This window comes from Carlito syrichta, unplaced genomic scaffold, assembly GCF_000164805.1.
Source record: "Carlito syrichta isolate Samal-C Ts95f unplaced genomic scaffold, Tarsius_syrichta-2.0.1 Scaffold303153, whole genome shotgun sequence".
Classification (NCBI taxonomy): Eukaryota; Metazoa; Chordata; class Mammalia; order Primates; family Tarsiidae; genus Carlito; species Carlito syrichta.
Window position 1 is genome coordinate 725,486 of NW_007247249.1, and position 27,487 is coordinate 752,972.

A 27,487-nucleotide genomic window follows, 5' to 3' on the forward strand; every position below is an offset into this window, starting at 1 on the left:
ACATAAATCAGCAAATATGTTAAAGGATGGTTTGCATAGACCAGTCCTAGCTGTCTAGTGCCCCATTGTGATTAGTTGTCTCCAGGAAGGTTATGTAGAGCAGGTTTATATTTGAATGTTATCAGTAATTATGGTAAATATAATTATTTTAGTGACCTTACCTGGCTTCCTTGGCAAAGGGGTTTATGCCTTTATCCCTTCTATCATGATATCTGACAGAGAACAATCTTAGACCGATTATTTTGTATTATCATATTAGAATAGTCAGTGACCTTTTTCTTACTCATCTTGAAAATTTTTCCCCCACTTCCCTTTCTTTTCGCTGTTTCCCTTCTATTTCTTTCTTTTCTCCTATATATTTACTTGCATAGACCATTCAAAGGGATGATTATGTAATGGATTGTTTAGCGTTTACACTGACTTTGGCCACTGTATGCTCACATTTAGAAACAAATAATAATGTATACTATACTGACAGATATGGCGAGTAGTAAATTATCAAATGTGAAGCATTTAGAATACTGTCTGGTACATACTAAGAACTAAGAATTGTCATTATTTGAAAACTGTTGGAGGTCATTAAAGCATTAGTTCACAGACTCCACTGGGACAGTTTAGAGGGCAGGTAGTGGGAATATATTTCATTTCATTCCCTACCTTGAAATTCCTCTCTCACTACCATCTTTTCAGCTTTTTTATTTAGCACAGTAGCCACATGAAAATGATCTAAGTCACATTTTATTTAAACTACTAAACCATCAATTAATGTTTTATTCTATGTATTTTTTAGGGTATTTCTGATTCATTTGCATCGTTGAAGAGCATCTGTAGAAGAGGAAAGAAAAGATGGGTGTGAAAACATTTACTCATAGCTCCTCTTCCCACAGCCAGGAAATGCTTGGAAAGCTAAATATGCTGCGAAATGATGGACATTTTTGTGATATCACTATACGTGTCCAGGACAAAATCTTCCGGGCACATAAGGTGGTACTAGCAGCTTGCAGTGATTTCTTTCGCACCAAACTTGTAGGCCAAGCGGAAGATGAGAACAAGAATGTGTTGGATCTGCACCATGTTACAGTGACTGGTTTTATACCTCTTTTAGAATATGCTTACACAGCTACTCTGTCAATTAACACAGAAAATATTATTGATGTTCTAGCTGCAGCCAGCTATATGCAAATGTTTAGTGTTGCCAGCACCTGCTCGGAGTTCATGAAATCAAGCATTTTGTGGAATACACCCAACAGCCAGCCAGAAAAGGGTCTAGATGCTGGACAAGAAAATAATTCTAACTGCAATTTTACTTCTCGAGATGGAAGCATTTCTCCAGTGTCTTCAGAGTGCAGTGTGGTAGAAAGAACCATTCCTGTCTGCCGAGAATCCCGGAGAAAGCGCAAAAGCTACATTGTTATGTCTCCTGAAAGTCCTGTAAAGTGCAACACACAAACAAGTTCACCCCAGGTATTGAATTCTTCAGCTTCCTACTCAGAAAATAGAAATCAACCGGTTGACTCTTCGTTAGCTTTTCCCTGGACTTTTCCTTTTGGAATTGATCGGAGGATTCAGCCTGAGAAGGTTAAGCAGACAGAAAATACTCGGACTTTAGAATTGCCTGGCCCATCTGAGGCAGGTAGAAGAATGACTGATTATGTGACTTGTGAGAGCACAAAAGCTACCTTGCCTCTGGGTACTGAAGAGGATGTCCGGGTCAAAGTAGAAAGGTTAAGTGACGAGGAGGTCCATGAGGAAGTGTCCCAGCCTGTCAGTGCATCTCAGAGTTCCCTGAGTGACCAGCAGACAGTGCCAGGAAGTGAACAAGTGCAAGAGGACCTTCTGATTAGTCCACAGTCTTCTTCTATAGGTATAATGTCTTCTGTGTTTTTCATAGTCCTATAAAGTCAATTCAAACATTTTAAAGTTCCCAGTAGATAAAAAGTTGTGTGCTCAGTCCTGTAGCAAAATATTAAAAAGAGTAAAACATGATAACTGGGTTTTTTTTTTTTAAGATGCTATTAACACTACAGTTTGTTTTTACAAGTTACACATTGGGGAAGATAAAAATAGTTGAACAAAGGCAATGTTATAAATTATTTTCAGTTTAAAAAATCCAGTCATGTTTTATTCTTCATTAAAATATTTATTGAAAAACCTACCATGTGCCAAACATTGGTGATACATAGAGAAAACCACATAGTCCCTGCAATGAAAGACTTAATAGTCTAGTTGGGGATACAGATGTGTAAATAAATGGTTACAGGAACTATTAAAAGTGAACAAAGTGGTATGGTTACAACAAAGGAAAGAGCAAGTTAACACTATATATTTGAACTGGGTCTTATGCAATAAGTAGGAGTTTGCCCAAGGGAGGGAATGACATTTCTATAAAAATGTGTAAAAGCACAGAGCATGTATGCAAGCAAAGAGGTGTGAAAGAGCATTGTGTGTTTGGTAAGCAGTGAATTCAGTACAAAATGATGTGAAGAAAGCATGGATGCCTGGAAGTGTGGGGAATAATGGGAGATAAGACAAGTGGTTGAAAGGCTGTGAAGAGGCTTAAATCCTAGTTTCAGTTAGGATGAATTGTAATTCTATATAATTCTGTTATATTTAAGTGCATATAACAGAATATCTCCCGCAGTGGCTTAACCAAACAGGATTTTATTTTCATCACATAAAGTGTTCAGAAATAGAAAGCCCAGGGTGGTACAATAAGTCTTCAGGGTAATCAGAACCCAGAGCTCCTGGTATATTTAAAGTCTGCCATTATAAATTTGTCAATTTAATCCATATTCTTATTGCTTCATAGTTAGAAGATGCTCACTTCATCTTTAGCTTTGCATTCTAGAAAGGGATAGCACTTTTATCAAGAAAGCACAGATGTTCTCAGAAAACCCTTAAAAACTACTTCGAGACTATGGCACATGGTCTTTTCTAGCTGCAAGGGAAACTGGGAAGATAATTTATATTAGCTGAGTATATAACTGTCTTGAACAAAATTAGAGCAGAATGGATACTGGGTATGCAACTAGTAATATCTGCCATAGCTAGGCCAAGCAAGCCTGGGTTTTGTCTTCATGATAGTAAGAAGTCTATGTTAAAGGGAATAAATAAAATACATGCAGATATTTTAGGAAAATTAGTTTGGTATTGATATGTGAGTTTTTATTGTACAGAGAGTCTCAAAAACCAATTATAGTACAGTTATCTTGGTGTGAATGAAGACTAAAAGTATGTAAAAAGCAAAATGGATATTAGACACTTTGTAAAGAATCAGTACCTGATAATTTTGAATATATAGATTGAAGAAATAGGAAGGGTCAAAGTACTCAGGATGTCTTACAGTTAATCTTTTACAGTCATATAATGTGTAGCATTTTAGCATCTACTAAATACAGTAACTGCAGTCCTGAAAATCAGAGGAGGGTGGTGGGTACCCAGCTTTAAGCGTAAGTTAGAAAGGTCACTTCTGTGTAAATTATGCTCAAGTGACAACCAAGCAGTGTCATGCTACAAAGCAGTTGAAAAGGCAGGATTGGTGAGATTACCAGTTTGGGACCAGTTTCTATTAGTAGTGGCAAATTCAGTCTCAATGGAAAAATACGTGTAATAGCCAAAAACCAAGGAATTAATCCTTGGGAAATATCTATATTCAAGGTTGGGAAGGCATAGAAGAAATAATAAAGATTAGTCAAAAAAATTGGAGAACCAAGAAGACCATATTAACTGTACTTCTTATAGTTTGACCATTTGTGTGAATTTCCCAGGGCTGCTGCAACAAGGTACCACAAACTGAGTAGTTTAAAACAACAGAAATTTATTCTCCCACAGTTCAGCAGGCCAAAAGTCTGAAATACAGGTGTTATTTCAGCTCCCTTTGAAGGTTGTAGGGAAGAATCCTTGCTTGTGTCTTCCAGCTTCTGGCAGTTGCCAGCAGTCTTTGACGTTCTTTGGATTTTAGCTTCATTGCTTCAATATCTGCCTTTGTCTTCACATTACCTTCCCTATGTCTCTCTTGTGACACCTCCTCCAAATCTCTCTGTTCTTAAAAGGACACCAGTCCTTGGATTTAGGGCCCAGCGTCATCCAGTGAGCTCATCTTCACTTGATTACATCTGCAAAGACCCTATTTTCTTTTCTTTTTTTTTTTTTTTTTTGAGTTGGAATCTCACTCTGTCGCTCAGACTGGAGTGCAGTGGCTGCTCCCGGCCACCGCAGCCTCGACCTGCTGGGCTCTGGCGAACCTTCCGCCTCAGCCTTCCAAGTAACTGGGACTACAGGCTTGTACTACCACGCCCGGCTGATTTTTGATTTATTGTAGAGGTGAGTTCTCGTCAAGTTGCCTGGGCAGGTCTCGAACCCGCAGGCTCAGGCAATCCACTCACCTCAACCTCCCAAAGCGCTGGGATTACAGGTTGAGCCACCGAGCCCGGCTGACCCTATTTTCAAATAAAGCCACATTGGTAGCAGAGGTTAGAACATCATATCTCGGCCGGGCTCGGTGGCTCAGCCTGTAATCCCAGGACTTTGGGAGGCCGAGGTGAGTGGATTGCCTGAGCCCGTGGGTTCAAGATGTGCCTGGGCAACTTGATGAGACCTCATCTCTACAGTAAATCAAAAATTAGCCGGGTGTGGTAGCACACGCCTGTAGTTCCAGCTACTTGGAAGGCTGAGGCGGAAGGATCACTGGAGCCCAGCAGGTCAAGACTGCCGTGGCCAGGAGCGGCCACTGCGCTCCAGTCTGAGTGACAGAGTGAGACTCCAACTCAAAAATAAAAATAAAACATCATATCTCTTTGGGAGACACAGTTTTACTCACAGCACCCTCTGAAATTCATATTCCTGAGTTTGGGTGAAGATACTAAGTGAACACACATACAATGAAATATTTCACTGTATATTTCACTGTATAAGAGCAAGGGAATCCTTGTTCTTTTTTCATATGATTGAGTTTTTGTTAAATTAGCAGTCTTTAATCTTGAAGATACTTTGGTACCTTCTGAATCATGAGCTACTCAATAAACAGTTACTAATTGAACCGTTTGCCTTAGAAAGTAGAAGCCCAAATGTTAATGTAACTAAATTATTTTGCTAACTAGACATGTGAAATAGTCATCTTTTACCACTGTCAGATACATATAATCAGTTCAGATTTTGCCTTTATGATCTCATTAACATGATTATATAGAGAAGCTATGAACATAAGTAAAACAAAACTTTCAGTTATATAAGTAAAACTAATTACCTACATATTCTTATAAATATAGTTTCTAGCCGGGCTCGGTGGCTCAGCCTGTAATCCTACGCCTTTGGGAAGCTGAGGTGAGTGGATTGCCTGAGCCTGCGGGTTCGAGACCCGCCTGGGCAACTTGGTGAGACCTCATCTCTACAATAAATAAAAAATTAGCCAGGTGTGATAACGCGCACCTGTAGTTACAGTTACTTGGAAGGCTGAGGCGGAAGGATCGCCGGAGCCTAGCTGGTCAAGGCTGCGGTGGCCGGGAGCAGCCACTGCACTCCAGTCTGGGCGACAGAGTGAGACTCCAACTCAAAAAAAAAAAAAAAAAAATACATATAGTTTCTGTTATACAGTGGACATGGAATAACTGACCAGATGACCAGAGTATCATATAATCCAAATAGGATTATATGGATTATATGGATTTGTTTTTTTTCCTTGCCCCCAGTGCATATGTACTAGTCATTCTCAACAAAACTGTCTTAACTCCAAATTGATATACTAAAACAAAGCCATACAGAAAAAAAAAAAAAAATTCCTTGGGGTACTGAAGACAGCCAGTAAATGTGGGGGAGGGGCTGTGTGTGGTGACTCACACCTGTTATCCTAGCACTTTAAGAAAGCCAAGGCTTGAGCCCAGGAATTTGAGACCATCCTGGGCAACATAGCAAGACTTCATCTCTACAAAAAATTAAAAAATTAAAAATTAGCCAAGCGTGGAGGCATGGGGAGTTCCAGCTACTCGAGAAGCTAAGGCAAAGGATCACTCTGAGCCTAGGAGATGGAGGTTGCAGTGAGCCAAGATCTCACCTCTGTATTTCAGTCAGGATGACAGAGTGAGACCTCAACTTAAAAAATAAAAAATAAATGTGGGAGGGAGAAAAGGAAGATGTGACTGGTGCTCTTTCCCCCCATGTTTTATAAGAATGCTTCTGTAGAAGTACTTAATTTTACTTGTTCATTAAAGAAGGTATCTAAGAAGTAGCTTGTCTTTCTAGGAACTGACAATATATTGTTTAATATATTATTAAGAAATTTTAAAATAATGATTATCTATGAAATTAATGCAAATGGAATTTTTTACCTGTTATTTTGAAAGGTGGTAAAATTCAACATCCTCGACTTGGGGCCAATAGAAGCAATAAATGAAACAAATTTAAAGGAGAAAAGACTGGTGAGTTTAGGTTGAGTCTTGTTACTTAAAAAGGTGACTCGTATTCCCCCACTAGCCTTACCCCCACCCCTAGATAAATACTCTGTTTATTCGCTTATTCTAGATATTTTATATAAATGGGATTATGCAAGATCCATTTTATTCTGTCTTCTGCTTTCATCATGTTTTCACAAGTTCAACCATGTCATACCTTGTAAAGTTTTGAAGTGGTTTTGCCAGTCAGATCTAAACTTGACCTTCACGACTGATTCAGATGGACTAATCAGGCCTTTGTCCATTCTCGCATTATGACTTATTTCTCATGTAGACATGCATCAATACACTAGGCAGGCAGACAGATCATAGGAAATAGATGTTAGAAGGCTAGAAAACAATTTCATCAAGAAGCAACACCATCTGATCGAATAACCAAAATATTACCAAACACAAACAGTGAAGGACTTCACTGAAATATTTGGGTTTAATTCAGCACAAATTTACCTCCCAACCAAAGGCAGGTGGCACCTCAAAAGGCATTTTATTTTTTTATTTTTTATTTATGAGTCGGCCTCTCACTCTGTCACCCAGGCTGGAGTGCAGTGGTACAGGCTCTACAGTCTTCATCTGATGGGTCCAGGTGATCCTTCCACCTCAGCCTTCCAAGTAACTGGAACCTCATGCACATGCCACTACACCGTTACTTTTTTATTCATTTTAGAGATAAGGTCTTGCTGAATTGGAGTCTCACTTTGTCGCCCAGACTGGAGTGCAGTGGCACACTCCCGGCCACCGCAGCCTCGACCTGCTGGGCTCCGGCGATCCTTCCACCTCAGCCTTCCAAGTAGCTGGAACTACAGGCGCGCGCTACCATGCCCGGCTAATTTTTTTGATTTATTATAGAGATGAGGTCTTGCCAAGTTGCCCAGGCGGGTCTCGAACCCGCGGGCTCAGGCAATCCACTCACCTCAGCCTGCTAAGGCGCAGGTGCATTCTTACTGAAAATTCCAGGACAAAGCAACAAGGACTGTAGCTGAATCTCAGTGGGATCATTTCAGTGCCCTGATAGCCAAAGACTGCCTATAATTCAACATGTTGCATTATTGCTCATTTGCGGCAAGGGAGAGCACACACCATGGGGTTTTAAGGGTTTCTCAGTAAGATGTTAGAAAGGACTTAGCAGCATTTGGGCTTGTGTTAGGTGATTTTAGGGAGGATTCAAGCCAGTGGGATTTACTCAAGACTGGTAATATCAGAAGGTAGGGATAATTCTGTGATTCCGTACTTAATAAATATTAGCTAAGAATGCAAACTAAAGTGAACCTACAGAAGCAATGACTCATTAGCTTCAGATGGTTGGTATTTTTGTGATTGCACAGTGACTTAGCTTTTGTCTGTGCTTAAAAAATATTTTTTTCAGCCGGGTTCAGGCTGTGATCCCGCACTTTGGGAGGCTGAGGTGAGTGAATTGCCTGAGCCCGCGGATTCGGGACCCACCTGGGCAACTTGGTGAGACCTCATCTCTACAGTAAATAAAAAAAAATTAGCCAGGCATGGTAGCGTGCGCTTGTAGTTTTGGCTACTTGGAAGACTGAGGCGGAAGGATCGCTGGAGCCCAGCAAGTCAAGGCTGCAGTGGCTGGGAGCGGCCACTATACTCCAGTCTAGGTGACAGAGTGAGACTCCAACTCAAATAAAATGAAATAAAATAACAAAAAGTATTTTTTTCTTTTGAGTCAGGGGTCTTACTCTGTCACCCAGGCTGAAGGGCAGTGGCACAATCACAGGTTACCACCACAACCTCTACCTTCTGGTCTCAGGTGATCCTCCCAGCTCAGCCTCCTGAGAAGCTGGGACAGCGTGCCTCTATGCCTGGCTAGTTTTTTTAGTTTGGTGGAGGTAAGGTCTCACAATGTTGCCTAGATTGGTCTCAAACTCCTGGACTCAAGTAGTCCTTTTGCCTCAACCTCCCAAAGTGCTAGAATTACAGATGGGAGCCACCATGTCCAGTCACAAAAGTATTTTTTGTCTCACTTTAATAAAGGTTGCATAGTGACTTGGTCTCATGTTGGTGTTCTGTGAAACTATTTATGTCCAGCAGGAGAACACTGACCTAGCTGTTAAGTGCCAGACCTCACTCCTAAGATGCTAGGGCATGCTTTCTTTTTTTCAAAATTGCTCTGTCACCCAAGCTGGAGTGCAGTGACACAATCATGGCTTATGCAGCCTGGACCTCCTGGGATCAGGCAACCCTCCTACCTCAGCTTCCTAAGTATTTGGGACTTCAGGCACATGCCACCATGCCTGGATAATTTTTTAAAAAATTTTTTTGTAGAGATAGTGTCTTGCTGTATTGCCTAGGTTCATCTTGAACTCCTGGGCTAAAGCAATTCACTCACCTTGGCCTTCAAAAGTGCTGGGATCATAGGCATGAGCCATCATACTCCGCCTAGATGACATTTTAGAATGTAGATATGGATTTGTTTTAAGAAAGACCTTCTGGTAGATGTATCTTGTACTGTATTTTAGTTCTTTTTTACTAACTTTTAAGCAAACATTTGATGATACTAGAATTAAAGACAGGGTGATTTTTATTTTCACTTCACCAAGACTCTACTCCCTCCTAGAATAGTATGGCCTGCCTGATGGTTAGAAGCAGATGTCAGATCAGTCTTTCTAGGCCGCCGTTATCACATTTCCAGATGTTTTTTGCAAGTCTTTGCCTATAAGATTTAATGTTATCTGCAATCTAAATAAGTTCAGAATACTATAAAGTAGATTTTTCTGTCTGTGGTGACCAGGTCTAAATATTGGGATTTTTATCCAATTTTTAATCCTAGGACAGATGGAAATGTTACTGTTTGGTTCCCTTTTCTTATAAGGAAAAAAATAAGAATAGGAAGATGTTAACAAGTGAATTGTTTTTTCTTAAACAAGAGGCAGCATTGTCTGGTTTTCCTTCCTACATCTGGATTTAAAACAAGTCAGAAGCCGGGCTCGGTGGCTCAGCCTGTAATCCCGTGCCTTTGGGAGGCTGAGGTGAGTGGATTGCCTGAGCCCACGGGTTCGAAACCCGCCTGGGCAGCGAGACCTCATCTCTACAGTAAATCAAAAAATCAGCCGGGCGTGGTAGCGCATGCCTGTAATTCCGGCTACTCCGAAGGCTGAGGTGGAAGGATCGCCGGAGCCCAGCAGGTCGAGGCTGTGGTGACTGGGAGCAGCCACTGCACTCCAGTCTGGGTGACAGAGTGAGACTCCAACTCAAAAAAAAAAAAAAAGTCAGAAGGATCATACATAAGTTTGATAAATAGATATGGGGGAAGCATAAATGTCATTTGATAGTAAGGGAAAGAGAAAAAAGGCATGCACCAAAATTCTGAACACCAGTAGAGGTGGGATGGGGAGGCCAGGAACAATGGGGTACAGTTGGGAATAAATGTGAACACACAGTTCTGCCTACTTTCAAAAGGCTCTGAGTTATATCAGTGTGTTAGAACACAGTGTAATAATTGGTATTTTTTATGGTTCTCGTGAGTCATCAGGAAACAAAAAATACATTCTACTTAGCATTCTTTATTTAAGAAGTCAAGGCAAAATGTAACCCCGTCACATATTTTTCACCACAGATGTTTAAGTTTGGATGCCTTAAAAGGGATTTGGTTATGTACCTAATCCTGAGTTGTACCCCACATCTTTAAAATAATTTTTTTTTTTTTGAGTTGGAGTCTCACTCTGTCGCCCAGACTGGAGTGCAGTGACCGCTCCCGGCCACCGCAGCCTTGACCTGCTGGGCTCCGGTGATCCTTCTGCCTCAGCCTTCCAAGTAGCTGGAACTACAGGTGCCTGCTACCACGCCCAGCTGATTTTTTGATTTATTTGTAGAGATGAGGTCTCGCCAGGTTGCCCAGGTGGGTCTCGAACCCACAGGCTCAGGCAATCCACTCACCTCAGCCTCCCAAAGCACGGGATTACAGGCTGAGCCACTGAGCCTAGCTAAAATAATTATTTTAATAAAAGGAAAAAAGAGGGAGGATTTGGTTAGTTTTTGAAAACTTTATACTTAAGAGGAATATGTACTTGTTTCCTAGTGTTACCTAATTCAAGTGTTCTAAAGGGGAAAACAAGTATTGAAGTCTAAATTTTCATCAGGAAGAAATTTCATCCTGTGTGTTTATTAACATTTATTAAACGTTCACATGTATATGGTATACAGACTTTTACAGTTAGTGGATCTTAACGTATTTCAATGTTGTAACCAAAAGTTTGTTTACTGTTAAGGAGCTGAAAATTTCAGAGGCTCAGATTTATTCATTTGGTGCAACATAGCTCATTTGCATACAGTAAAAAAATGGCAAAGTTGATTGCCTAATAAGAACAGGATAGGTTGTTTGGATAAACTGTCCCACTCCAAGCAACAGATTTTAGTTTTGGGGTTTTTTTTAAGATTAGAAAATGTAGTTTATTTAAAAAGTAAATTAGATAGAGAGTGAGAAAGAAAGAAGATATTCACCTCTCTAAGGGCCAAAGCCAAGAACCATGGTGACAGTCATAGCTCAAAGAGCACATGACCACACCAGAGTCTAGTGGTAATGACAGTGGCCTGGCAGTGGCAGCAATGGCCTGGCAATGGCGAAAATTCTAATTTTTAAAAATTTACCCTAGAAGTATTTGAAAAGCTGAAAGATGCAAGGAACTGCTGCGTTAAATTGGGGATGAAAGCCTGGCCACAAGAGGTAAGTATCAGAGCACTAAAACCAGTTTTGCCTTTAAGACATTTGCCAAGACACAAATAGGTTTTGGTTCATCAACTCATGAGCAAGGGGAATGGAAGTCAAGGCCCAGAGTATGTGAAAATTATGAAGACTTAGAGAAGTTGCTCTACACATTGAATGGGGACTCCAAAAGACTGTGCCACTGGGAACTAAACCTGCTTTCCATCCTCCAAACTTCAGGGGACTGTAAAAAAGCTGCTTTGGCAGTGGGCGGACTGAAAAAGGGAAGAAAACACATCCCTGAGAAGATGTGGTCACCCACTAGCTTACTTGCAGATTGACTTCCTGGTTATACCTAGGGTGGTTAGGCCAAGGAATCTCAAACAATGAATTTGGTTTAGGTAATGCTGTCCAGGAACCTAGCAGAAGCAAACATAACAGCTCTTTGGAATCTCACCAAATCAGTTCTCTACAAATAACTCAAGGGCAATAACCACTGTCAGAAGTAACCAAGACTCACAAGAAAACAAGGTAGAGAGCAAGAACTGATGGGGAAAAAAAACTTTTTTTAAGCAGCAGAAATAAATAGGCATCACCAATTAGCATAATTTTCAGACTCAAATAAAAATGTTTATTTAACAGAATAAACAACCTTGAACGATAACAGAGAAGAGTTAAAATCTCCAAGAGCTTTTTTTTTTTGAGTTGGAGTCTCACTCTGTCGCCCAGACTGGAGTGCAGTGGCCGCTCCCGGCCACCGCAGCCTCGACCTGCTGGGCTCCAGCGATCCTTCTGCCTCAGCCTTCCGAGTAGCCGGAATTACAGGCATGGGCTACCACGCCTGGCTGATTTTTTGATTTATTGTAGAGATGAGGTCTTGCTGCCCAGGCGGGTCTCGAACCTGCGGGCTCAGGCAGTCCGGTCACCTTAGCCTCCCAAAGGCGTGGGATTGCAGGCTGAGCCACCGAGCCCAGCTTCCAAGAGCTTTTTGGCAGTAGATTGGATTTAGCGGAGAGGAAACTGGGGAATCAAGATAAATGAGAAAAAAAATAACTTCAGTGCTACACAGCGACACAGTGGTGGAGACTACAGTAGAGAACAGAAAGGTGTGAAAGATTAAAATGTAGGTTTGATGGAAGTCCTAAAAGGAGAAGGAAAAAATGACTGAGAACTTTCCAGACTTAATGAAAGACACCAGTTCACTAGAGTCTAGTAAATCTCAAACAAGAATAATAAAAAGCCGGGCTCGGTGGCTCAGCCTGTTATCCCGCGCTTTGGGAGGCTGAGGTGAGTAGATCGCCTGAGCCCGCAGGTTCGAGACCCTCCTGGGCAACTTGGTGAGACCTCATCTCTACAATAAACCAAAAAAATTCTCCGGACATGGTAGTGTGTGCCTGTAGTTCCAGCTACTCGGAAGGCTGAGGCGGAAGGATCGCTGGAGCCCAGCGGATCAAGGCTGTGGTGCCACTGCACTCCAGTCTGGGCGACAGAGTGAGACTCCAACTCAAAAAAACCCCCAAAAAACAAGAATAATAAAAAGAAACACCTAGACACACCTAGAGAAAATTCTGAAACTTTTTTTAAAAGATTACCTTAGAATGTCTGACTTTTAAAGAACACTAGAAACTGGTGGGATGATATCCTCAGAGGACTGAAAGAAAATAACTGCCTAGATTTCTATACACAGCAAAAATGTCTTACAAGATGAAAGTGAAATAAAGAGTTTTTTTGTTTTTTGTTTTTTGCTTTGAGTTGGAGTTTCACTTCGTCGCCCAGACTGAAGTGCAGTGGCCGCTCCCGGCCACCGCAGCTTCAACCCACTGGGCTCTGGCGATCCTTCCACCTCAGCCTTCGAGTAGCCAGAATTACAGGCACGCGCTACCACGCCCGGCTGATTTTTGATTTATTGTAGAGGTGAGGTCTCGCTGCCCAGGTGGGTCTCGAGCCCACGGGCTCAGGCAATCCACTCACCTCAACCTCCCAAAGGCGCGAGATTACAGGCTGAGCCACCGAACCCAGCTGAAATATATTTTCAAACAAAAAGAATTAAGCAGCAAATCACTAAAGTTGGTCTTAAGGATGGATTTAAGGCAGAAGTAAAGTGAGCACAGATGGGAAGTTTCATATACAATGAGTGAAGAGCAGAGGAAAACAAATACATGAACATGTATATGTAATAATGTTTGTGGGGCTTAATGAGAACAAAGAAAATATAATTGTAAATTGCAAGATGAGAGTGGATGGGAAATGAAGTTAAAGTTTCTAAGGTCTTTGCATTATCCAGGAAGAAATAAAGGTAGACTTTGAAAAGTATATTTCTAGTTTCTGGTTTTGTTTTTTTTTTTGAGTTGGAGTCTCACTCTGTCGCCCAGACTGGAGTGCAGTGGCCGCTCCCGGCCACCGCAGCCTCGACCTGCTGGGCTCCGGCGATCCTTCTGCCTCAGCCTTCCAAGTAGCCAGAATTATAGGCATGCGCTACCACTCCCGGCTGATTTTTTGATTTATTGTAGAGATGAGGTCTCGCTGCCCAGCCGGGTCTTGAACCCGCAGGCTCAGGCAATCCACTCACCTCAGCCTCCCAAAGGCACGGGATTACAGCCCGAGCCACCGAGTTCGGCTCTAATTTCTGAAGTAACCAATAAAATAGAGTAGGAAAATATTATATAATTTTCATACTAATAGGAGTAGAATGGAATGTTTATTACCACTTGTATTCAACAAGCTGATTCTGAAATGTATAAATGTATATAGAAATGCAAAATCAAAGAATAGAATGTTCAGAAAACAAGTGAACAAGGTCAGAGAAAGTTCTCTACTTGATTGCAAGGTTTATTAGGAAGCTATGGTAATAGATTGACATTAATGCAAGGAGAAATATGCAAATGGAACTAATAGGGAACCTGGAAACAGATCCATGCTCTTATTTATGTATAACTGATATATGACAGGTGGCACAGCAGAGAAGAAAAGACTGACCTTTCAGTGCATGCATTCTGTCACAAAATCACTACAGGTGGATTAAAGAAAAGGCAAGACAGATATTTCATAATATAAGATAGGGAAAGATTTTTTAAAACGACCAAAATCATAGCAATAGAGAAAAAATTAATAAATTTACTTAAATTAAAATTTAAAACTTTTGGTCATCAAAAGAAACCATTAAAAATTTGTAAAGAGACAGGCCATGGAAGGGGGAAAGATTTGTAATGTGTTAAATCACTGGCAAAGGGCTTGTATTCAGAGTACAAAAAGAACTCATAAAAAAAAGATAACTCAATAACAAGATTTGAACAAAAAAAGGGAAGTTGAGTAAATACACTAAAATGTATTCACTCTGATATAAGGGAAATGAAATTCATACCACAATGAAATATTGTTACACACCCATCAGATTGGTAATAATTTAAAAATCCAACAGTACCAAGTATTGATGAGGATATGGAGCAACAACAACTCTAATACACTGCTTAGTACAATCTAGATTAAAATTTAAAATTTAGTAGGAAAAGAATTTTTTTTTTTTTTTTGAGTTGGAGTCTCACTCTGTTGCCTGGACTGGAGTGCAGTGGCCGCTCCCAGCCACCGCAGCCTCGACCCGCTGGGCCCCGGCGATCCTTCCGCCTCAGCCTTCCAAGTAGCCAGAATTACAGGCATGCGCTACCACACCCGGCTGATTTTTTGATTTATTGTAGAGATGAGGTCTGGCTGCCCAAGCCGTTCTCGAACTCGCGGGCTCAGGCAATCCACTCACCTCAGCCTCCCAAAGACCCGGGATTACAGGCTGAGCCACTTGTAGTTTCCGGCTAGTAGAAAAAGAATTTAACATTTTCTAATAAGTTGAAAGATACATCATATTCAGTGACTGAGCAATTCCATTATTGAGTATACCATGGAGAAAAACACACTTATGTGCATTGAGGATATTCACAGCAACATTGTTCTTAATGGCCAGAAAACTGTTCATCAAGAATAAAATGGATAGATAATGAATATTATATAACACTAAAAATAAACTTCAGTTATATTTAACAACTAGGGTGGGTCCACAATGTTGAAGGAAAGAAGACACAAGAATACATATAGTATGACTCACTTTATGTACATCTTACATTCAGACAGCTCTAAACTGCATTGTTTACGGCAAGGGTTGGTAAACTTTTAAAGACCACGTAGTAAATATTTAAGACTAAACTGCCACCTGGTCTCTGTTGCAACTATAGCTACTCAACTTTGCCTCTGTAGTGCAAAAGCAGCCCTCAACCAGTGAAGACTGTTCCAACAAGAACCACCTCCTAGTTTATGGGTACATGTATTTGAGGTAAAATTACTTTTGAAAGGAAGGGTCTATGATCAGAGAAGTGTGAATAGGGAGTTTTAGGATGCTGGCAGTGTTCTTGTGTGGTTTGTATGTAGAGGTTGCCTAGGTGTTCTTTATCTTTTAAAGTCTATGTAATGGTTGTACCATAAGTTGCATGTGACAATAAAATAAATTATAAAAAACAAAAAGCGGCAGTGCTTCCTTAAATGATGGTTAATGATTATTTAATTTTATATGGATTTTTGTTTAGTTTGCATTTGAATTGTTCTGCTTGCTTTCTGAAATTTGTGTCAAATATTTCTAAAGTAACTTAAATATTTATATAAGGATATTGTCTTACATATGATTTGTTTTTAAGTCACATAGACATTTAATTAAAATAAAAACAAGATATAGAACACTACTACTTTTGGTTACTAATTCAGGATATGAACATTAGGTTTATGTATTACAGGCTTGAATATGTAGTTTGCAGACATGGCCTGTTCACACCCAAGTATTGACAGCTGTTCTCTTTTTTCTTTTGTTGACAGGCTCAGTAGATGAAGGCGTTACCGAGGGGTTACCTACACTTCAAAGCACGTCTAGCACTAATGCTCATGCAGATGATGATGATCGGTTAGTATTAACATAGTTGGTGGTTACCTTGGAAGGGCTGTGCTTACAACTTTAAATTCAAGCATTTTATCTTGGAATTATATAAGCAGTTTAATTGGGTCTCACTTTAGTATACTTTTCAGAGTTACGAGGTAGCATCAACACATAAATTAGAGCATCTGTACAAGAGTTTTTTGGCATTTCAAACTACCTAAACCGGGCTCGGTGGCTCAGCCTGGAATCCCGGGCTTTGGGAGGCTGAGGTGAGTGGATTGCCTGAGCTTGTGGGTTTGAGACCCACCTGGGCAACTTGGCGAGACCTCATCTCTACAATAAAATTAAAAAATCCACCTGGGCATGGTAGCGCGTGTCTGTAATTCTGGCTACTCGGAAGGCTGAGACGGAAGGATAGCTGGAGCCCAGCAGGTCGAGGCTGCAGTGGCCTGGAGTGGCCACTGCACTCCAGTCTGGGCCACAGAGTGAGACTCCCACTCAAAACAAACAAACAAACAAACAAAAAAACTACCTAGTCTCGTTGCTTTAAATAGTATCTATATCAGGTGTTAAACTGTGGGTTATAGGCCAATTCCAGTTTACCACCTTTATTTGTAAACCAAGTATTATTGGAACACAGCCATGCTCATTTGTTTATATATTGTTTGTGAATGGCAGGGTATAGTGGTTGAAACAGACTGTATGGCATGCAAAGCCAAAATATTTATTATCTGGCCCACTACAAAAAGAGTTTGCCAGCCAGGTACAGTAGCTCACACCCATAATCCAAGCACTTTGGAAGGTTGAGGCAAGAGGATTGTTTGGGAGTTTGAGAACAGCCTGAGCAACATAGTGAGACCTTGTCTCTACAAAAAAATCAAAAAACTAGCCAGGCATGGTGGCCCCCACCAATAGTCCCAGCTACTTGGAGGGCTGAGGCGGGAGAATCGCCAGAGCCCAGGTGGTCCAGGCTGTGGTGAGCCATAATCGTGCCACTGCACTCCAGTCTGAGTGACAGATTGTAAACCCAACCAAAAAACAAATTTTTTTTTTTTTTGCCAAAATTTGATCTGTGTACCCTAATTCTCAAGTCATCGTCAAAATTAACCCTTCCAACTTGATATTTTCACATAAGTGAATTAAGGGAATTTCACATTTAACAAGGCCAAGACAGAACTTTTGATGTTTAACTTTCTACCTGAATTCTCCTTTAACCTTTCTCCCAGTTCATTATGTGATGAGTTAGCATCAACACATAAATTCCTTTAATTTCTCAAGCAAAGCAATTCTCAGAGAATTATTTTTAAATCTTTTTTTTCCCGTACCACTCCCATTCTCCCTCCTCCTATTTAATCCTTAAGCAAGTCCTGTCAACTTTACCTACACAATGTATTCCTGTCTACTTTTCCTATTTGTACTGCAGTCACCCTAGTCTATGATACCATATTCTTTTGCCTTGACAGTTGTCATAGCCTTCATACTGGCCTTTGATTTTATTCTTTCCCTATTCCAAACCATTTTTCATGCACCAGCCAAAATTAACTCTTTTTTAAAATCAGAGCATATCCTTGTCTTAAGCTATAGATTCTTAACATTCTCCATTTATACCTAAAATCTGAACTATAGATAAGACTTCTGTCTAACTTCCTTCAGACCATTTTCTTTCTTGTATACTACAGTAGAGTCATTTAAACCTTCTTTCAGATCCTGGAATACTTCATATTTCTTCCTGCTTTTGGGCCATTCTGGCACTTTAGAACCTTTATTGGAAATGCTTTCTCCCCTGATTTCACATTATTGCCTCTCTCTGGACCTTCAGATTTACTGTCCCTGTATCAGTTCCTATGTCTTTTCTGACCACCAGTGTAAAGCAGCACCAAATCACTATTGGATCCTCCTATTTTAATTTTAAGTATTAATCAGGTTGTTTGTTCTATATTAGGCACTTTGCTGAGTGGTGGGGATATAGAGATGAAATGTATGGTCCTTTCCCTCAAGAATCTCTGTTAAGCCGGGCTTGGTGGCTCAGCCTGTAATCCCGCGCCTTTGGGAGGCTGAGGTGAGTGGATTGCCTGAGCCCCGTGGGTTTGAGACCCGCCTGGGCAGGCGAGACCTCATCTCTACGATAAAGCAAAAAATTAGCCGGGCGTGGTAGCGCTCACCTGTAATTCTGGCTACTCAGAAGCTGAGGCAGAAAGACAGCCGGAGCCCAGCAAGTCGAGGCTGCGGTGGCCGGGAGCGGCCACTGCACTCCAGTCTGGGCGATAGAGTGAGACTCCAACTCAAAAAAAAAAAAAGGAATCCCTGTCAATTTGGGTGGAGGGAGAGGGATTATGGATAAACAAGTAAACACATAATCATAATTATCTGCAACGTTCTGTTGCTCTGCATAGGAGAGTGCCTACTTAAACCTCTGATAAATCAAGGCTTCCAGGAGGAGGATGTGACTTAGCTACATTTCATAAAATGAGTTGGCATTTGATACAGGTTATGTTTATGGAATATGGTGAGAAATCAGGCTCGAAAGGTACATAAATCTCGGATCATGAGAAGTCTTGTATGCCTTGCAAAGGGGTTTAGACTTTATTCTGAAGATAATAGCCATTACAGGATTTTAGACAGGGGACTGATTTCATCAGAGACAACATACAGTGAGAAGGATGGATTAGCATGGTGTGGAGGGAGAGAGTTATTAGTTCAGGTGGGTGTTGAAGGGGACCTAAATTAAAGCAGTAGTTGGAAGGAACAGATGAGCGAGATTATGGGGTGTAAAATAGTTTATGCTGTGTTCTTTGGTTGTATGTCCTTGCTTAAGATGCTACACATTCTGGCCAGTAACATTGTTTTTCTTATTGTTATAAATAAAACTTGTCATCTAACAGTTAAACTGTTTCCAAAAGTATTCAGGTGTTTTATCTTTTGTTTATTTTTGACCAACAGAATATTTATTCAGCTTAAAAATCAGAGTCTGGTTGCCTTCTTTGGCCTGTTTCTTTTTTTTTTCTTTTTTCTTTTTTCCTTTTTAGACTGGAAAATGTTCAATATCCCTACCAACTCTACATTGCTCCTTCTACCAGCAGTACAGAACGGCCAAGTCCAAATGGTCCAGACAGACCTTTTCAGTGTCCAACCTGTGGGGTGCGCTTTACCCGTATTCAGAACCTAAAACAGCACATGCTCATCCACTCAGGTAATGACATCTTCCCTGTGGTTGCATAAGTGACCACTCTAAAATATTTTATTTTGGTGCCCTGTTAAAATAGAAAACAGGGACTTCTGGGTTTAAAAACAAAACTCTAGGAAGTCAAAGGAAAACAGTAACTCAAGTTTATTGCTGAAATGGTACGGTGTCAAAAAGCTATTTGCCAGAGACATTAAGTTCTGATTAAAATAACGTGAAGAGCAAAGCATGATGGCTTATGCCTGTAATCCCACTTTAGGAGGCCAACGCAGGAGGATCACTTGAGCCCAGGAGTGTGGGACCAGCCTGGGTAACATGGCAAGACCCTGTCTCTACTAAAAATAAAAATAGGCTGAGTGTGGTGACTCCGGGACTGAAGGAGGCTGAGGTGGGAGAATTGCTTGAGCCTGGGAGTTCAAGACCAGCCTGGGATAAATAGTGAGACCTCTTCTCTACAGAAAAACTTTTTAAGTTAACTGGGCATGGCAGCATGTGCCTCTGTAGCCCCAGCTACTCAGGGGGTGCTGAGGCAGAAGGTTTGCCTGAGCTCAGGAGGTTAAGGCTGCAGTGAATCGTGAGTGTGCCACTGCACTCAAACCTGGGTGTAAGAATGAGACCCTCACTCAAAGCATGGTGGCACACACTATAGCCCCAGCTGCATAGGATGTTAAAGTAGGACGATTACTTGAACCCAGGAGTTAGAGGCTACAGTAAGCTATGATCACACCATCACACTCCAGCCTGGGTGACACAACCAAGATTCTGTAAATAAAAATAAAGAATATGAGGTGATATGGAATGTGTAATTTGTAAATAAAAAAACATTACATATGTTGGGTATATGTATATATGTGAGAAAGAGAAGTACAAACACAGATGGTAAAGCACATAGGGTTAGAATTATATATGTGGGTGTTCTTTGCACTGTTGTTGTAACATCTCTAAGTTTGAAATTATTCCCAAGTAAAAAGTATTTTTTTAATTTAATATTTTTAATGTCTTCAAGGAGATCAAAGGGGAAAATATTAATATTTTCTTACTAATTTAATTTAAATTCTACAAACCTAAATCTCTGTATCCTCATGAGTCAGCTGTTTTATATCTATACGTATTTTATGTATATAATATGTAAAACGTGTGTGTGTGTGTGTGTGTGTATATATATATATATATATATATATGAGAGATTCTGGATAAATGTGTGGAAGGGATTTGAAAATTAACCATTTAAAGACGACAGGATTCTTATGGGTAAAATCCTGACCTCTGATGGGTAAGAGATCTTTGTTGCTGTTTAAACTCTCTCTCCCCTCGTGTGGATAGGTTTCAAAGTCCCTGTCCTAGCACCAGTTCCCTCTGACTTTGTTAAATCCACAGATTATGCTTTGAGAGGTTTTGAAACTTTTTACCAAAACTGTGATAATGAATTTAAGGTGATTGTTAATACACTTGTAACTTTCTTATTAATTTCTACCGATATTAAATACAAAAAAAAATCCAGTCTGTCAAATGATAGTCATATCATGGTCATTACATGCAGAGATACTGGAATTTTCCTTTTTTCTTCTCACACGGAGAGTAGGTGCCAATCATTTTCATATCTTTCAATATAAACCTCTCTACTTAAATGAAATAATAAATGTTGTTAATGGGCATTTTGGTTCTGTCTGCATACTGTAGTTAAATTGTGTTTTAAGTGTAAAAGAGATGATTTGGGAAGAGTATTCAAAAAGCAGCTCCAGGATACATTCCTTAGTTTGCTTCCTCATTCCCCTTCCTTTTTTTAATGCACTTAGGACTTCACATAGTCTGCACTTTTCTGAGATATTGAATTAGAATGCATGTTTACTGGTAATTTTTGCCTTTTCAAATTATCTCCTGCTACAAAACTATAGTTAAGACATTTGTGAAGTTTATGACTTTCAGTTTATTTTGTTTTTAGATGATATCTTGTTTTGCTCTGTTTTTTATAGGAATTAAACCATTTCAGTGTGACCGCTGTGGGAAAAAGTTCACCAGGGCTTACTCGCTAAAGATGCATCGCCTAAAGCACGAAGGTAAACGCTGTTTCCGGTGCCAGATATGTAGTGCCACTTTCACTTCCTTCGGGGAATATAAGCACCACATGAGGGTTTCCCGGCACATTATCCGCAAGCCTCGGATTTACGAGTGCAAAACATGTGGCGCCATGTTCACCAACTCTGGAAATTTAATCGTGCACCTGAGGAGTCTGAACCATGAAGCGTCAGAGCTAGCAAACTACTTCCAGAGCAGGTGAGGTGCACAACGAAAACCCAACCAGGAAAACTCCTTTCTAAACTCTCTTTTCCTGCTTTTAGGGCAGCCTGCTGTGTTTTTTCATCAGGTTGCCAGCTAGTCAGTCACATTCGTTTTAAATTCCCACTGTCCATACTCTGATTTCCTTATCTGATAAAAATTTTCTGAGACTTATGAGTATATAAAATTATAAATATTTTATAGCTGTTATTTAAAATATTTCTCTACAGAAGTAGACTACTTGTCCACTTTATTTTATTTTATTTTTTTTGAGGTGGTGTCTCACTCTGTCGCTCAGGCTGGAGTGCAGTGGCACACTCATGGCCACCCCAGCATTGACATGCTGGGCTCCAGTGATCCTTCTGCCTCAGCCTTGCAAGCAGCCAGAACTACAGACGTGTGCTGCCACCCCTGGCTAATTTTTTTTTTTTTAATTGTAGAGACAAAGTCCTGCCAAGTTGTCTGGGCTGGTCTCAAACCCGCAGACTCAGGCAATCCACTCATCTCGGCCTCCCAAAGTGCTGGGATTACAGGCTGAGCCACCGAGCCTGGTCCACTTGATATTTTTTTAATACAGTAAGGTTAAAGTAAATCTGTAGTATATCTTAAATAGATCTTATTGGAAAATTTACCATATCAGATGACAGTGATATTAGATTACTTCAGACTCTGGATGTTAATAAAATTCTTGACCACTTCTCTCTTTTTAAAAATTTTATATAAAGGAATATCTATTTACCAATAAGAGAAATTTCAACAGCAACTGTTATGATGGATATTATTGTTTAGATCAAATAAAATCTCTAATTGCATTCCATTTAGAGCTCCATTTTTTAAAATATTGATAATTAGTATTAGTGTTACCTTTCTGATTTATAGGGCATCCAAGGAAATCAGGTTTTAGTTCTAGCTCTAATCCCTAACTGCTATTGATTGAGCATGTCCCTTTACAGGTGAGGAAGTTTGAAACTTTTAAAATATAAACTTTAATCAAGATGTTTCTGAGGCTTCCTCTAGATACAGAACTCTGTTGTCTTTTTATATAGTTTATAAGAATTGTACTTTTATAGGAATCCTTAATTTCTCATAAAATGAAATTTTTCTAAATGTTTACATTTTTAAATTATCTTTATCTTTAAAACCTTTTTTTAAAAAAATAATACTACATGAGTTTCACTATGTTTCCCAGGCTGCAGTGCAGCAGCTATACACAGACACTTAATCATAGTACATAATGACAGCCTGAACTTCTGGATTCAAGCAATCATCCTGCCTCAGCCTTCTGAGTAGCTGGGGTTACAGGCAAGACACATGCCACCACACATGGCAAAAAACCTTACTTTTAAACAAATCACAAATTATTCCTGCATAGATTTCATTTTTCTCTTCAAATTAGACATTCATCTTCTTTACTACAGTCATTTCTAATTCTGAATGTGTGCTTGTCATATTACTAAATCTAGGTTAAATATATCATATTAAACAGTTTGTTCAAAACTAAAATAGCCTTGCATTAACCACCCCTGTTGCCTGTATCTTCCCTGTATAGGACCCTGTATCTTCCACTTCTCTTGTCTAACACCTGAACATTTTTTTTAGGAAATAGAATTCTAAATTGCTTTACAGATGAGTAGATTTTAATGTTTTATTAATACTGAGTAATCAAATTATAACTGATTAAGCATATTATTTATTGACAGCCCTAGTACAATGAATTTTTTATTTATTGACAGTCCTAGTACAATGAAATTTTTATTTTTTAATTCAGTTATTTGATAAAGATTTAAATAAAACTCCCTAAGAAAGACTTATTTCATATGTTTTTTGTGTTAACTACCAAGCAGTGCTTAAAGTAGAAAATCTTAAAAATTTGGAAAAGTGTAAAGAACTTTAAAATCTTTTCAGATTTCACCCCTTGGGGAAGAGATCCACTGTTAAATTTTTGGTATATTTTACTGTCCATGTTTTCTGTAGAGATCCATAATTAAATACTTTTGAGGATTAATGTGTAACCAATCTCAAGGCATTCATTTTGAATCAAAGGTAATTTGTTGCTCTTGTGATATACCAAATATAATAGTAGGCTACACATAAATAATTTTTTGTATTTTTCAACTTTATATAGTAGATTTTGTATAAGGACTTAATTTCTTTTTTCTGTTTTTTGGTGTTTTTTGAGTCAGAGTTTCACTCTGTCACCCAGACTAGAGTGCAGTGGCATCATTGTGGCTCACCGTAGCCTCAACTTTCTGGGCTCAGGCAGTCCTTCCACCTCAGCCTCCCAAGTATTTGGAACTATAAGTGCATGCCGTCATGTCTGGTTAATTTACTTCTGTGTTTTGTTGGAAACAGGTCTCACTATGTTGCCCAGGCTGGTCTTGACCTTTTAGGCTCTAGTGATTCTTCCACTCGGTCTTTCAAAGTGCAGGGATTATAAGCATGAGACACCATTCCTGGCCAGGACTTAGTTTCTTAACTAACTTATATCAAGTTCTAGTAAGACAATGCTAGTTTACTCTCTGTAGCTAAGGAAAGTTTAACATTTGAGCTATTCAGATAATCTTTGCTTAAGTGAGCATGGTATATATGTTTTGTGTATAGAAACTCCTCTACATCGAACAAGAAAGGCTGTGTAGGTGTCCAAAATTACGGTGAAAGTGATAATTGTCTGATGCATTGGTGGTAGGGAGAGTTGATAGGCTTGGCTTTTAATGGATGACTGTTCATACTTAAGGAAGTTTGTAAATTGAAAGTTGCTGACTGAACTTCACTGAAAAATTAGCGAAATAAAAAGTCCCAATCTTGTTTTATAAATCAAATCTTTTTATTGTTGCTTATCTATTACTGGTTGGAAAATTAACTCCATATTTCATCTTTTGCCTCTTATCTAGTGATTTCCTAGTACCGGACTACTTAAACCAGGAGCAAGAAGAGACCCTTGTTCAGTATGATCTTGGAGAACACAGTTTTGAGAGCAATTCCTCTGTTCAAATGCCTGTAATTTCACAGGTCTCCTCAACCCAGAATTGCGAAAGCACTTTTCCCTTGGGGTCTCTTGGTGGGCTGGCAGAAAAGGAGGAAGAAGTGCCAGAGCAGCCAAAGACCAATGCTTGTGCTGAGGCAACCAGAGATGACCCCCCAAAATCAGAGCTGTCTTCTATAACTATTGAGTAGTGTTGGTGTTTGGCTTCATTTTTGGTTTTTGGAAAGTGCCTGTGCTTGGTCTTGTACATTTAAATTTAATTTAATTTTTTAAACAAACAAAAAAAAAAGGTTGGGAAAAATTTCCCTTTTTACTTTCTAAGCCCTTCACCTGATGTTTTATTTTTTGTAACTGAGAGATTGCTTCTGTAAGTACACAATAACATGATGTTGAAACATAATAGAAACTGAGACTTAAGGAGAACCAGGTGACTTAAAACATGTACCAGTTTCTTGTTCCATTGTTAGAAATAGGTAAACAACACATCCTTAGAGAAGAAATCAGATGATTATTGACGTTCCTGAAATGAAAGAGAGGGTACAAGAGAAACAAATTACTAAACAGAATTTGACAAATGGCCTGAGTAGATATTCACTGGTATACGCAGGACGTTGTACAATATTTTGTAAAGCCTGTTGTTTGGGGAGGTATTTATGCTAAGCTTTCTTAAAATTATTAGAGTAAATACTTCTGAAATTCAGTATACTCTTTTTTTAAGCTTTGTCATTTCTATTATTTTTCATGGTAAAAATTTGGTATTGAGTTAGACATTACCTGTACCTTTATAGTATCACTCCAAAGGTAAAGAACCATAATTGAGAACAGTTAAGCTGTGGATGAAATGACCAGGAGTGGAGAAAAGTATGTAAATCCCAGCTTCATAGGAACTCTTTTAATACTGTTTTTCTTACTAAAATTGATGTTTACGTGGCCTTTGAATGTTAATGCCTGAGTAATTAGGTAATTATCCAAATCAGTTTTCTCCTTGTCCCATCAGCAATACTGGGGGTGCCCCCCAAAAATGTATACACTTTTTTTTTTTGAGTCAAAGTCTTTATCGTCCAGGCTGGAATGCAGTGAGTGGCACACTCACGGCCATCACTGCCTCAACCTACTGGACTCAGGTGATCCTTCTGCCTCAGCCTTCCAACTAGCTGAAACTATAGGCGTACACCACCATGCCCAGCTAATTTTTTTTTAATTTTACTGTAGAGGTGAGTCCCCACCAAGTTGTCCAGGTTGGTCTCGAACTCCTAAGCTCAGGCAGTTCTCTCACCTCTGCCTCCTAAAATGCTGGGATTACAGGCGTGAGCCACTGCTCCTGGCCTATATACACATTTTAAGCAATGTTATCTATGTATTTTAGTTTTCGTTAAAAGTGTCTAGATGCTGATGGTAACCACTGCTGATGGTAACCACTTTGAGCATCTCTTGTAATTGTAGAAGTCAAATATGACTTGTATTTCATCTTTTGTTACTGGTATATATTGAGTATTAAAATTGTAATACAGTTTTTTTCCTTTCTTAAAATGTGTATACATTTTTTTGGGCCACCTTCTCTTCTATTGCATATACTGGTGTGCTACCATATAAAGGAAAAATATTGGAGATGCTGTATTTACACAATAATGTAAAAGCAATAATGTAAAAGATGAGAAGAGGATGTAAAACAATCATCCGTGACCATAAATCTGTGGGAGAAGAAATAAAACTTTTAAGATTAATGAAAAACTAAAAACCTTAAATTAATGAATATTACCTTTCTTCTGCTAAAAATATGAAACTTCTGGTTTATAGTTGAAATTTATATGATGTTCTAGACAGGTATACGTTTTATCTGATGCCATTAAAACATCCCTCACCTTGATCCCAAATATTCATGAGTCCATAAATAATGAACTTTTGATTAATTTTCTGTGTAGATACCCAAACAATTATCAAAACACAAGATCTGACTGGGTGCTAGTCCTCACTAAAGTATTTTTTAGTTTATGGCAGTTGAATTGTTTCATTTTTTAAAATTGGTTAATCCTTTCTATCTGTACCCATTTTCTGCTGCCCTTAATTTATTTTCAACTCTACCTTTATCTGTGAATCTGTTTTTTATCCATTTTCTCCCAAACATAGATGTGTGTTACCTTCAGGTAAATCAGCATATACAGGTAATGATGGGCTTCCACCATTTATGCTGCTTTACTGATAGGATTGAATTACATTCTGCAACAGACTGTGTTAACGGTACTGCTGTGTCTCAACTGGAAAGGTCAGGAATTTTTATTTTTAATGTCACAGTATAGTCTTTGAAAACTGTTATTCCTACCAGTAGAAAAATCTCAAAATGCAAAAACTGTTTACAGATTTATTGGTTTAAAGTGTTTTTACAGAAAACCAAATACTGCAAGTTTTAAACATTGGGCATACCTGGGCATTAAGATGGGAACATCAGACACGGTGACTCCTAAAGGGGGGAGGCCAAAAGGGGGACAAGGGTTGAAAAATTACCTATTGGTACCATGTTCATTATCTGAGTGTCAGGTTCAGTAGAAGCCCAAGCCTCACCATTATATAACATACCCACGTAACAAACCTACACATATATCCTTGAATCTAAAAATTTTAAAAAAAAATTTCTTTTTTAAGTGTTATTAGTATGTTCCCTGTCCTAAGAACTCAACATTTAAGAGAGCCCTGCACAATATTGGTAGCTCTAAGGTACAGTTCTGATTGTATTCTCAGAATGAAGGCTCACCTATCACTGGGTATTCTTTCCCAAATGGAAACTAGATTTTCATTGGTAATTACAAATTGCACAGATTTCCAAGTTTTATGAATTTTTGTCAGTACCAGTAACTACCAGTACTTAACATAAAATGATACAAGCAAAGGCCTTTTTCTGTTTCAGTGAGACCACAATTTTCTTGATACATGATTTAAGGATTTTTGGTTTATGGATCTGTTTTTGGAAACAAAGCTGCAAGGGATAATTGTATATGCAGTAGTATTTAGATTTATTTAAAATTAATCTAAGAGAGGGATG

At 39.3% G+C, this 27,487-nt stretch overlaps 1 protein-coding gene across 3 annotated transcripts; it reads left to right on the forward strand.

Annotated features, from left to right (window-relative positions):
- Nucleotides 1–793: 793 nt before the first annotated feature.
- ZBTB44 (zinc finger and BTB domain containing 44) lies at nt 794–25,530 on the forward strand. Of its 3 annotated transcripts, XM_021712262.1 has the most exons (6): nt 847–1,864; nt 15,952–16,036; nt 19,036–19,199; nt 21,164–21,464; nt 24,359–24,476; nt 25,239–25,530. In XM_021712262.1, exons 1-6 carry the CDS (start codon nt 847–849, stop codon nt 25,263–25,265), a joined length of 1,713 nt encoding a protein of 570 aa, XP_021567937.1. In that variant the 3' UTR covers nt 25,266–25,530. The 3 variants fall into 3 exon arrangements, with proteins under 3 accessions (XP_008056078.1, XP_021567937.1, XP_021567938.1); XM_008057887.2 differs by having other exon boundaries at nt 794–1,864; nt 21,164–21,247; nt 24,359–25,384; XM_021712263.1 differs by lacking the exon at nt 24,359–24,476 and having other exon boundaries at nt 21,164–21,247.
- The last annotated feature ends 1,957 nt before the right edge of the window (nt 25,531–27,487 follow it).